The sequence below is a fragment of the Paramisgurnus dabryanus genome, chromosome 16 (assembly GCF_030506205.2).
Source record: "Paramisgurnus dabryanus chromosome 16, PD_genome_1.1, whole genome shotgun sequence".
Classification (NCBI taxonomy): domain Eukaryota; kingdom Metazoa; phylum Chordata; class Actinopteri; order Cypriniformes; family Cobitidae; genus Paramisgurnus; species Paramisgurnus dabryanus.
In genome coordinates this window covers 5,369,233-5,382,026 of record NC_133352.1, presented here as the reverse complement: position 1 = coordinate 5,382,026, position 12,794 = coordinate 5,369,233, and the positions used below count along the sequence as shown (strand labels likewise).

Here is a 12,794-nt window from a genome sequence, read left to right as displayed (position 1 = left end):
ATAGTCGATTGTATACCGGGAGCCAGAGCGTCTGACATTAGATCAAAACTTAAAGTGCTGGCTAATGCTAAAAAAAGTTTTCTAAGATTGTTATTCACGCTGGCACGAATGATACCACTGCCAGTCGGAGATCACCAAAGATACTATTAAAGAGGTGTGTGAAATTGCAAAAACAATGTCAGACAATGTAATTTGCTCTGGTCCCCTCCCCGCCTACCGGGGGGATGAAACTTACAGTAGATTAGTGTCTCTTCATGGCTGGATGTCAAAGTGGTGCCCTCAGCATAATGTAGGGTTTATAGACAATTGGAAGCATTTCTGGGGAAGACCTGACCTGCTAAAGAGAGATGGCCTCCATCCATCTCCGGAAGGAAGTGCTATACTCTCTAGAAATCTGACCAATAGTCTTACTTTTGATATTGTCTGACTATCCAGGGCCCAGGTCAGGAAACAGACAGATCGGCTTACCCATCAGTCTGTTAGCTGCCTTGACAGGTCAAGATCACATATCCCAGGACATAGAGCCTTTTTTACCAGAGTACCAACACATCTCGACTGTGTTTGTTCCTCGAACAAATAAATACAGAGCACCGTTTACCTCATCTTGTACAAATCTAATTAACATAAAATTAGATCACAATACATTAACAGATGAAACTCAAATGTTAAAATTCGGCCTTCTTAACATCAGATCGCTTACCAATAAAGAACCTATTATCAATGAAATAATTACTGACCAAAACTTAGATGCACTCTGTTTGACAGAGACCTGGCTTAAAGCAGATGATTACATCAGTTTAAACGAATCCACCCCTGAAGACTACGTCTAAAAGGGAGAGGGGGTGGTGTAGCTACAATATACAACAAAATGTTCAAAGTAAACCATAAATCAGAACTAAAATTTAATTCGTTTGAAATTATACTGCTAAACATGGAAATAACTGATCGTAACAACAAACAGCTTTCGTTCATTTTAGCTACCACATATAGGCCTCCGGGCCACCACACAGATTTTCTTAAAGAAATAGCAGACTTCCTATCTAAGCTTACAGTCACTGTAGATAAAGCTCTTATCGTTGGTGATTTTAATATCCATGTGGATAACTTAAAAGATGCATTAGGACGTGCGTTTATGGATGTTCTAAATTCTCTCGGTAGTAAACAAAACGTGTCAGGGCCCATGCATACTCGTAAGCACACATTAGACTTAATTCTGTCACTCGGACTCAATATTAATGACATCGAAATATCACCCCAGAGCGATGCCGTTTCAGACCATTGCCTTGTGTCATACACAATACTTCTAGATAGGACCGCTCAGTCTACAACATGCTACAGATTAGCCAGAACAATAATTTCCACCACTAAAGATAGCTTTATTAGCCCTCTTCCAGACCTGTCTCAAATGAAACATGTAGCAGATAACCGTGAAGATCTGGAGATTATAATAGAAAACCTGAACAATGTTTGCTCTAGCACGATGGATGCCGTTGCTCCCATTCGAAAAAAGAGAATCAAAGAAAAACCGCCAGCTCCATGGCATGACCATCATACTGCAGCCCTTAAAAAAGTAGCTAGAAAAATGGAAAGAAACTACCGAAACACAAAGTTAGAGGTATGGCGTTCAGCTTGGAAAGAGAGTGTTCAACACTACAGACAGGCTATTAAAACCGCCAGATCTACCTATCTCAGTATGCTTATTAAAGAAAATCATAACAACCCTCGTTTCCTATTTAGCACAGTTGCGAAACTGACTAGAAACAAAGAACAAACAGAAACCAATAGTAAACTCCAACACAATAGTAACGACTTCATGAACTTCTTTACTAACAAAATTATGTTTATTAGGGAAAACATAGAAACTACGCAAGCAGCCACCACTCTACCCAATAGTACATTTACCACTAGATTATCATACGAACATCTTGAGTCATTTAAACCTACTACAATAGAAGAGCTCTCTAAATTAGTAACGTCATCTAAATCATCGTCCTGTATATTAGACCCCGTTCCCACAAAATTACTAAAAGAGGTATTTCATGTAGTGTCAGACACGGTACTAAATATCTTTAACCCCCTGGCGTCCAAAAACGCGGGGCCGCGTTTTGACGCATTTTTTCCTGTTTCCTGTGACATCCACTTAAAATACTCCGTCATTCATAATCATACACATACATGTTATACATCATTCGAAACTGTGAAGTGTCTACTTTAATGTGAGTGCCTTCATAATAACAACAAAACTGTGTGCTTTTGGCAAATAAAGAAAATAAACAGGGAGTGCATTTCGACATCTCAGTCTCCTTGACCATCTTCCTCAAACACGTTACAAACATGAACTGATAACTCCGCTAATACTTGTCACACGAACATGATACATATGTCTAAAGAAAGCCTGAAATGTCTACTTTTACATGATGTAATTAAAATCTGAAAAAATCATTGTCTGTTTGTGTAATCGACATGTAAGTAAAGAGAGGTACAGTTTTTCTGGCTCAACCTCATTAGAACTAATGTGATCCCACCTACCGCGTGCGCGCCATTCATATGGAAATTACCTGATGCGGGCTATGCAAACAAGATCAACGCCCCCAAACAATGCTTTAAGACACAGCAAGTTTTGACAGTTTCATTCACTTATCGACGCGCTGGGAAGATGACACGCTTTACAGGTGAGGAAGCTCTACAGATGGTCCTGGACAGCGAGGAAGAGTTTACTGTTTCTTCAGACGAAGAGCAGGACTCCGACGATGAACGTTTGTATTTTGAAGAGCAACTTGATCCAGCTGAGGATATAATTTCTGAAGAGTAAGTTTTACCTACATTTGTTGAAATGTTGTGTGATGTAAACTTTTATATACTGTATACTGACTTTTGCAAGCAGATATTCGATCATGTTGCCTTGTAACTTGTATTTACATTAAAATGATAGTTCTTACATTAAACCGTATGCTGATTATTGTAATGTGAATATGTTATAAAGCAATATCACTACTATAACTATAGTGTTCATGCCGACTTATCAATAAGGCTTCTTTACGTGATTATTTGCTCGGGTTTAACAATGTGCTGTAAATGCGCCCGGAGATATGTCATGCGTTAAACAGTATGATTGTATGGTGTAATGTAAATATACAATATGTCATAAAACAATATCACTATTTAGAATATATTTTGACTAGTGTTTATGCCTCAACAAGTCTTGTTTACACGACTATCTGTTCGGGTGTAAATGTATCAATGCAGTATCGATGTGCTGTAAATGTGTCCGGAGATATGTAATGTGTTAATGTTAGCCATAAATATGTCCGGTAATGGCCTGTTAACAAAGATATACAGCGCATCTATGTACCCAATTAACTTATCTCAACTGCTTTACCACCTTAGTATTGCTTTACACGTTTGTTACTGTGGAGAATACATTATATTAATTATTAAAAACATTTGTAGGAATGTGGCAGCATCACTCTCCTCTTCAGGGGGCATTTGCAGAAATGCGACGGACATTCATACAGGGTCACATTTGCGGGCTTTTCTGTTTTATTAGTAGACTATTACTGATGCTTTGCTTAGTAATTTGGAAAATACAAGATGCTAATAATTTTTTTTATATATATATATATAAACATATTTGTATTTTCCGAAAATACATGATACAAATAATGTTTTTTTTTGTAATGTTGCTTCAATGTCATTTACTCGCACTGGGGCATGCAGAAACGAACCCAAAATTCATAATGTGTAAGTTACATTTACCGGCTTTTCTGTACTCAATATTAGTATTCCTGATGTGTTGCTTGATTTTTTATGCATAAAACTTTGTTTGTTTTTTTTAGGAATTTTGCTGTATCACTTTCACCTTCGTTTGATACTCGCATTGGGAGGGCACGCAGCTGCGCAACTGGGAACAATAAAGAGTACGTCAACATGTACCCATTTTTCTGTTATGCCTGCAGTATATTAGAATTACTGATTTGTTGCTTAGTACTTTGGAAAATACACAATGATACTAATTATGATGATTATTATTATTTTTTTTAGGAATAGGGCTGAAACACTTTCGCTTTCATTTCTTCGCACAAGATCACACAGCAACGCGACCGACATTCATCAAGTGTAAGCCACATTTACCCATGTTTCTGTTATGCGTGCACTATATTATTATTATGTTTTTTTTTAGGAATGTGGCAGGATCACTTTCACTTTTACCCGCTACTCACAAACGCCATAGGTCTCCTTCAGTTCTCAAAGCAACTGAGACTAATGTGTAAGTACAGTTTATTAAAGTGTCACTACAGTAATATACTAGTAAAATACTATATATAGTAAAATACTGAGTAATATTTTTATTTTATATTTTGTTTTAAATTTTTCTAACCCAAACCATTTATTTATTTATTACAGATTTACCACTGACAGTGATAAGGCCCCTGTTGCAATGAGAGTCAAGACCAACATCCAGGCAAGCAGCAGCAGGTCCGTTCTGTGATGGAAAACTGAGGCTGATATTGATGTGGTTCCACACACTTTGCGTTTCTTTCCTGCACGAGAACCTGTCCTGCAGATGCACACACACACCCCTGAGTCTCTTCAGTGTGTGATGGTTTACAAATGTATACCTTATTTTTTATATTGTGAAGTATTTTTAGATGCACACCAAACTGTACATTCATAGCTGATGATTAGAATATTTTTTTTTTAATTAGAGCCATATTGTACTGGTCATATAGAATATTGGGTGGCACTTTATTTTACAGTACGTGTACTTACAGTGTACATATATGGTAAATAAGTTGTACTTACCGACAAATGTGTGGTACTTACTTTTAGGTATCTACATGGTAAGTAATTGGTATCATTACTGTACTTACCAGTAGTACATACTTGGTAGTTAAAATGTAACTCTAGATAAGTACTGGGTAATAACATATACATACTTATAGTGTAGGTATACTGTAACTAACGAAAAACACTACTGTACTTACAAATGAATGTACAATATAAGTATTTGGTATTTACAGGCAAGTTAGGGTAAATGACAGGTATTTATAGTGTACATATATGATAACTAATATCAAACACTACTGTACTTACAAATTGTATATACATGATAAGTAATAGTAAATTAATGACCGGCACATATGGTGTATGTATACCGTAACTAACTAGAAACACTACTGTACTTACAAATTGTATATACATAATAAGTGTGTTGTACCTGTAGGCCAGTGTAAGTTAATGAAAGCATATATGGTGTATGTATGTATACTGTAACTAACTAGAAACACTACTGTACTTACAAATTGTATATACATGATAAGTTTGTTGTACCTGCAGGTAAATGTAAGTTATACTTATACCATACCTATATGATAAGAACAAACATTACTGATCTGCCATTTTGGTACTCAGTATCTTGGTCCTTTAAACCAAGCATTAAATAACCGTATGCATTAACTACTGGGTACATTCACTAGTACATCCATGGTAACTACATGGAAACAGGACTGTAAAATAAAGTGTTGCTTTTTACACAGTTATTATATAGGACCTACCACCTAAGATATAGCATCATATCAACCTGATCTCACGAATTTCCGTGGCATAGTCACGGAATTTTTTGCTCATTTATCCGTGGCATTCTCACGGATCTCCTCATATTTCCGTGGCCCTGCCACGGACTTTCTTTTCCGTGGCATTCTCACGGATTGGTTACTCAACTGTTTTGTCCTATTTTCTTTCCATTGTCGCTTCGGTTTAGGGTTAGATTTACATAAAATGACATCCCTACCCAAACCCAACTCTAACCCCAACGCCAGGCGACAATTGATTAAAGTTTAGAAAATATAAAAGAATACATCAAAAAAAATAGTATAAACCAATACTTAAAGTGAAATAATAACGCAAACACCAAATCTAACCCTAAACCGAAGCGACAATGGTTTGAAAATAGGAAAAAACAGTTGAGTAACCAATCCGTGAGAATGCCACGGAAAAGAAAGTCCGTGTCAGGGCCACGGAAATATGAGGAGATCCGTGAGAATGCCACGGAAAAATGAGCAAAAAATTCCGTGACTATCCCACGGAACTTCGTGAGATCATGTTGCATCATATACATCTCACTTTGAGGCAAACCCAACCATTGACTATCCTACGCATTAACTACTGGGTACATTCACTAGTACATCCATGGTAACTACATGGAAACAGGACTGTAAAATAAAGTGTTGCTTTTTACACAGTTATTATATAGGACCTACCACCTAAGATATAGCATCATATACATCTCACTTTGAGGCAAACCCAACCATTGACTATCATACGTATTAACTACTGGGTACATTCACTAGTACGTCCATGGTACCTGCATGGATACAGGACTGTAAAATAAAGTGTTGCTTTTTAAACAGTTATTACATAGGACCTACCACCTAAGATATAGCATCATATACATGTCACTGTGAAGCAAACCCAACCATTGACTATCATACGTATTAACTACTGGGTACATTCACTAGTACGTCCATGGTAACTACATGGAAACAGGACTGTAAAATAAAGTGTTGCTTTTTACACAGTTATTATATAGGACCTACCACCTAAGATATAGCATCATATACATGTCACTGTGAAGCAAACCCAACCATTGACTATCATACGTATTAACTACTGGGTACAATCACTAGTACGTCCATGGTAACTACATGGAAACAGGACTGTAAAAAAAAGTGTTGCTTTTTACTTGAGTTATTACACAGGATAGCATAGTATACATATACATTGGCAACTGTTAGTTATATTAACTAGTAAGACCATAAAATAAGAGTCATTGTACAATACTTTTGAAGTGCAGCAAAACATTTACTTATTTATTTCTTAAAGATTTTGTCTTTTTTTGCTGAATTTTGTTAAACAATGCATTTAGAAACAGCAATGACATACTGTTATTTTTTTTTAACATATTGAACATTCCCATTTTTTTAACAGCCTTAACCTGAGAACAAACGATTTTCGAAAATACTATTTTACCATCTTGAAAACTGCAGAAATTTTATTTTGGCAACAGCTTATACTACTGGGTCAAATAATTGTCTTACGTTTTAGTTCAGTGACTTTATTTATGACTTCTGGGTTTGTATCCACATATTCCTGTAGAGTTAATAAAGTCATTGTGCTACACCCTGTATATAGCAGCAATGTCCTCAAGCAAACATCCAAGAATACCTCTGGGATGTAGTTTTCCCCTCCAATATTGCCATTCAATGAAGGCTAGTTGATCTTTCAGTGTTTGTAGAGTCATGTTCCCCCTGTAACGGTATACCTCATTTTTGTAGGTTCTCCATGCACGTTCTATATGTTGTGTATGAGCTCCTGTTTGTGGATGTACAAAAAAACGACTGTGATTGACCTGATAATGAATAAAGCCATGCTGAGAAAGTCTTCTATAAGCTGGCCAGTCATCACTGAGCAGAGTGCTACCTTGACGCACGTGCTTCCTAATAATGGGAATTAATTTTCTTGCTGTTCTTCGTTTTACCACTTTCAGCACAGGTCTCCTTTGCTTTCTTTTGACTTCAATCATACCGAAAACCCATGCTTTTCTTCGCCATGTGTTGCCAAAACGCCCACGTGCATACTAAATATAAGAGAAGGATAAAACTATGTATCTTACTGTTACCAATTGCATTGATTTTTTAAAAGTATTCAAACTTTTTTTACAATACACACAAATACCTTCCGTTTGTGGCAAAACTTGCTTTCATCCAGGACCACAAATGCTCTTGCTCCACCGATTCTGATCCTCCGCTCTCTTTCCATTTTTTTGATTGATTTAACACATACTGCCTTGAGTTTTTTAGTCATTTTTGTAAATGTTGCACTACTGCCACACAGACCCTCTTCAAGCATATCCACCTGACGGAGACGTAATCCTTGAGCAAATCTGAAGCAGAGTGTTAACAATTAGATTACATGCATACAGTATACACAACAAGAAGAATATTTGCCATACTTTAAACTAGAAAACTAGTTAATAAATTTGAAAACAAGATTAATGCACATACACAAACAGCACACAATACCTAGAATTTATTTTATTGGTACACATTAACTATTTTTAACAAATGGTTAACAATATACATAACACATTAACACATGTGACAGATTTTAAAATGGCACAGCCTCAGGGCTTTTACTAATATATAAATAATTAAACATGTAATGTAATATGTAATGATGTAATATGTTAACACATAAAGACTTTAAACACCCTGAATTCATTAATTTAAGTCTTAGATTATAGAACTTGGACTTTCTAAAGTTACCTGTGAATGAACTCCATATAGGAAGAAAGAGAAACATGACTTTTGCTGAAAACAGAGCCGTGACGTATGGAGAGTGACACGTCCTTGTGGCGATTTCGTCTACATATCCTGTACGTTGATGTAAAAAATAAAATTAGTACTTTATATTTTGAACTTTAAGACTAGGCTTTCGCAAGCCAACATAAATTTTGTTCACAAACTTTTACCTCATCTAGTTAAAATTAAAATCTAATTTTGCCTGTCCTACAAAAGACAGTGCTTACCATCGATATCCATCTTTTGTTGTGTTAGTTTTTTGAAGACTCATCCTCTTTCTGCATAACCTACATTTCTTTTTTCTGAGCAGGAGCCTGTGTTTCTGAAGCCATTTAATGAGTGATTTACGTCTTCCGTATATCCTCCGTAATAAAGATCTGACAAGACTCATTTTGAATTAATCTCTGAAAACTATTAGTTAGGCTAAGTGACGTCATCGACTTCTAAAACACAGCAAAGCAGCTAAAATAGTAATATGATCACTGATTGGATGTTTTGAGCGCGAGATATGAACTTCCTGTTCCCGCACTTCGGGGTCATCGGAAGTTCGGAACAATCAGTCGTAACTGTACAGGTCATCATCCGTGTTCGTCGTAACTATCAGTCATCGCCCTGGTCTTCATCCGTGTTAAGGTAAGTTATATATGAACACAACAACAATAACTTATATACGCGGAGATGGACGCTGTTAAATTGTTAAGCCTTTAACTAACAAGTAACTTTACAGATCTCGCGAAATAGTGGCTCCCTCAACCCGCAAATTATATACAATATCATATCAGTCCATCTAAGTTTTTTTTTTTTTAAGAGAGACCTAAAGGGATGCATATCTCGGAATCTAACTTTAGTTTACACAAACAAATGAATGCACTGGCTGAATAACAGCTTGATGCACTTTGCATAAGACGTCATGTTTAATGAGACAACTTATTATCAGTTAAGGAGCTACCATAAACATACAACAAATTAATACATTTAATGATGCTCAAAGTATAATTTTATATAAAGATGCCCTTAAGTGTCATATAACCATCCATGTGGAAACTATGTTTTGACCTGCTGTAATTATGTGTTATGTGCAATGGTTACAGTTGCAGTTGTGAATTGATACTTAAAATGTTAATGTTTTTAATATGCAGAATATGCAGAACACAAAGCGCACAAAGCGAGGGAGAAAACAAGTTGTTGATGAAGGTGAGGAAGGTTTTATCCATACCATTTATATATATAAAAACAAGCCTCTTTTTATAATTTGCTATAGCCCAAACTAAAATTAGGGATATATATTAATATAAATTTAAAGCTAAAACCACTAATGCAGATTATATGCAGATATATAATAGTAATACACATCTTTTAAACTTAATTGAAATCTCCAGAATTAACTGATAAATGTTTTTTATTACTGTAAATTTACAGCAGGTACTTCTCTCTCTGTGCCTCCCCCTGTCTCTGTGCCCCTACAAGTTGCGCCAACTGCAGTTGCAACAATTGAAAACCTGAAAGAGGAAAATAAACTTTTGAAAGAGGAGCGAGACTTCCTTCGGGAACAATTAAAATGTGCTCTTGAAAACAGACAACCAAGTAAGTGTTTATTCACATAGGTAGGAAATCTTATTTCCTTGACATATCTGACTCATTTTTTTTTTAAGTCTGATAAGAAACACATGGAATCTAATTGTTAGGCATACGAACTCAATAAAATCAAAAATAGAGATTTGATGTAATAAAACAATAAAGCATATCATTTCATAACATCTACAATTTTAGGAAACTCAAGAAAATAATATTTTACTGTAGCAAATGTTAGATGTCTTTTTGTACAAATGTTCTTAGGACAGAAAGAGAAGATGCAAAATGATGCTTCTTCTGAGTCAGAATCTGGAGAGAGTTCAACATTCTCAGACACATCGGATTCATCTGACAAGCATCCAAAAAGAAAACAAAAGAGAAAGCACAAAGTCAGGGAGGAAAAACATGCCACCATTCGAAGAGGTAAGTGCAAAGACCAAACCTATCGTACAGTTTAAATACTTTCTTATTTCCCAGTTTATTGTACTGAGCTAGCTATTATCCATTCATTAAAGATTCTAGATTGTTACTGTGATTTGTACATTGGTACAATAAAATTCTTATTTTGTTTTTACCTAAAGTCACAAAAAATAAAAATATAAAAAGTAAAGAAATTGAAATAAAATATTAAAAGGGGTTATAAAAAAAGATGTGAAATTGAAATTACACATCTTAAAGGGTTAGTTCAACCAAAAATTAAAAATATGTCATTAATTACTCACCCTCATGTTGTTTCAAACCCGTAAGACCATTGTCTTCTCTTCCGGTCTGCTTTGAATACGCATGCATGACACAGCAGTGATGCTGCGGACGTATGACGCTGCTGATGTGTTATCTGGTGCGCCCGAGCTTCGTTTAGAGTTTGAGGGAGACGCACGCTGTATTCAAGCTGTTCAAAATTGTTTGTGTTTTGGTATTGCTATATTTTTTTAATGGTGCGTAAATGTGCATGTCGCAGATGTCCTAATCCCTCAGACTGTAAAACGAAGCTTAGGTGCACCAGATAACACGTCAGCAGCGTCGTACGTCACCAGCATCACTGCAGTGTGGTGAACGCGTATTAACAACAGACCCGAAAGAGAAGACAATGCTGGATAAAGTCGTAATTTTTGTACCAATTTTGTATCAAAATATATTTTCGATGCTTCAACACATTCTAACTGACCCACTGATGTCACATGGACTACTTTGATGATGTTTTTATTACCTTTCTGGACATGGACAGTATAATGTACATACATATTCAATGGACGGTCAGAAAGCTCTTGATCTTTAACTGTGTTTCCGAAGGCATTAATGACATAATTTTCATTTATGGGTGAACTATCGCTTTAAGTCTTTCACACATGCATTAATGTTTATAAAACAGTTAGTTCCAATCCTTGATTCTGATATTCACGATAAAACAGGGCTAGGACCGCTTCACCCAACGGTTCTATTTATCACTGCACCCTTAGCAACACCCTTAGCAACCACACGTATCAGTTTCAGAACGGTTTGTTGTTTTTATTTGAGCTTTCATGCATATTACACATTGGAATGTTTTTTGTTCACGGTCAGGGACTATTTTTTTCTAGCGGATGGAATGCTTTTATTGATTTAACTTCATGAAAGTTGCACTAATAATTTTTTTTTAAACTTTTATATTGTGTGGTAACCGTTTTATAAAAGCAATAAGGTACTCGAGGCAAGTGTTGTATCGTGAATAAGTAACGGCTGCTCCGCTTCGCTTCATGCCTAATATACCCTTCAGCCGTTACTTATTGCTTACATATATTAATTATACCTTTTCACCCCTTAGTGGTCAAAGGTGGAACTACATCTTAATGCATTAGAAAAGTAATAGTCCTGCAATGACATAATGTTACATACTTTTTTTTCAGTTCAAACACCTGATGATGTTTTGCAACGTTACAAGGCCATTCTGAAAAGCTTCATGAAGACCAGAAGCGTCTCCCACAGCTGCAAGCAACACAATGTTGATCGCAATACCATCGCACTTACAGCCATTATTGCAGAGTTGCAGATTATTGCTACTCCTGAACTCCACATTCCTGAATTTCAGGGTGGAACTCTACAGAAATATGCGAAGGAGTGCAAGGAATATGTGGATACAAACCCAGAAGTCTTTAATAAAATCAATGAAATGAAACGTAAACGTGAACTCCTCCCAATTAGGTACAAATTTAGAAAGGAAGACAATTAATTGACCCAGTAGTATAATAAGCTGTTCCCAAAATAACATTTCTGCATTTTTTATGATGGTTAAATAGTATTTTTGTTAATATCGTTGTTCTCAGGTTAATGCTGTTAATTGTTAAAAAAAAATCAGAATGTTCAATATGTTGAAAAAAGTACAAAAAAACCTGTATGTCATTGCTGTTTCAAAATTCAGTGTTCAACAAAATTCAACAAAAAAGACAAGATCGTTAAGAAATAAATAAGTAAATGTTTTGCTTCACTTCAAAAACAGTGTATTATGACTCTTATTTTAGGGTCTTACTGTGTAATAACTGAGTAAAAAGCAACACTTTATTTTACAGTCCTGTTTCCATGTAGTTACCATGGACGTACTAGTGAATGTACCCAGTAGTTAATACGTATGATAGTCAATGGTTGGGTTTGCTTCACAGTGACATGTATATGACAGCCCAGTCTCATGAAATTTCATTATATAGTCACGTATTTTTTTTTAATTCTTTTTTCGTGCTATTATCACGAAATTTCGTGTTTTTTCGTGATCGTATAACGAATTCCTGTTTTCGTGTGATTATCACGTATTGGTTACTCAACTGTTTTGTCCTATTTTCTTACCATTGTCACTTCGGTTTAGGGTTAGATTTACATAAAATGACATCCCTA

General features: G+C 35.7%; 1 protein-coding gene and 2 long non-coding RNA genes across 4 annotated transcripts; 2 read left to right on the top strand and 1 right to left on the bottom strand.

Moving 5' to 3' along the window:
- The first annotated feature begins 4,051 nt into the window (after positions 1-4,051).
- Positions 4,052-4,533, top strand: LOC141280904 (uncharacterized). Its single transcript, XR_012335258.1, has 3 exons — positions 4,052-4,116; positions 4,181-4,267; positions 4,405-4,533. It is a non-coding gene; the product is annotated as an uncharacterized lncRNA (long non-coding RNA).
- Positions 4,534-6,995: 2,462 nt separating this feature from the next.
- Positions 6,996-8,458, bottom strand: LOC135749435 (uncharacterized). The gene is made up of 3 exons (XR_010532379.2): positions 8,325-8,458; positions 7,735-7,942; positions 6,996-7,636 (listed from the first exon to the last, which is right to left on the bottom strand). It is a non-coding gene; the product is annotated as an uncharacterized lncRNA (long non-coding RNA).
- Positions 8,459-8,934: 476 nt separating this feature from the next.
- On the top strand, positions 8,935-12,489 carry LOC135749436 (uncharacterized). 2 transcript variants are annotated; one of them, XM_065268028.1, is made up of 5 exons: positions 8,935-8,993; positions 9,500-9,554; positions 9,780-9,944; positions 10,197-10,355; positions 11,816-12,489. In XM_065268028.1, the coding sequence occupies exons 2-5, from the start codon at positions 9,503-9,505 to the stop codon at positions 12,136-12,138; spliced, it is 699 nt and encodes a 232-aa protein (XP_065124100.1). In that variant the 5' UTR covers positions 8,935-8,993; positions 9,500-9,502; the 3' UTR covers positions 12,139-12,489. The 2 variants fall into 2 exon arrangements, with proteins under 2 accessions (XP_065124100.1, XP_065124099.1); XM_065268027.1 differs by lacking the exon at positions 8,935-8,993 and having other exon boundaries at positions 9,441-9,554.
- Positions 12,490-12,794: the final 305 nt, after the last annotated feature.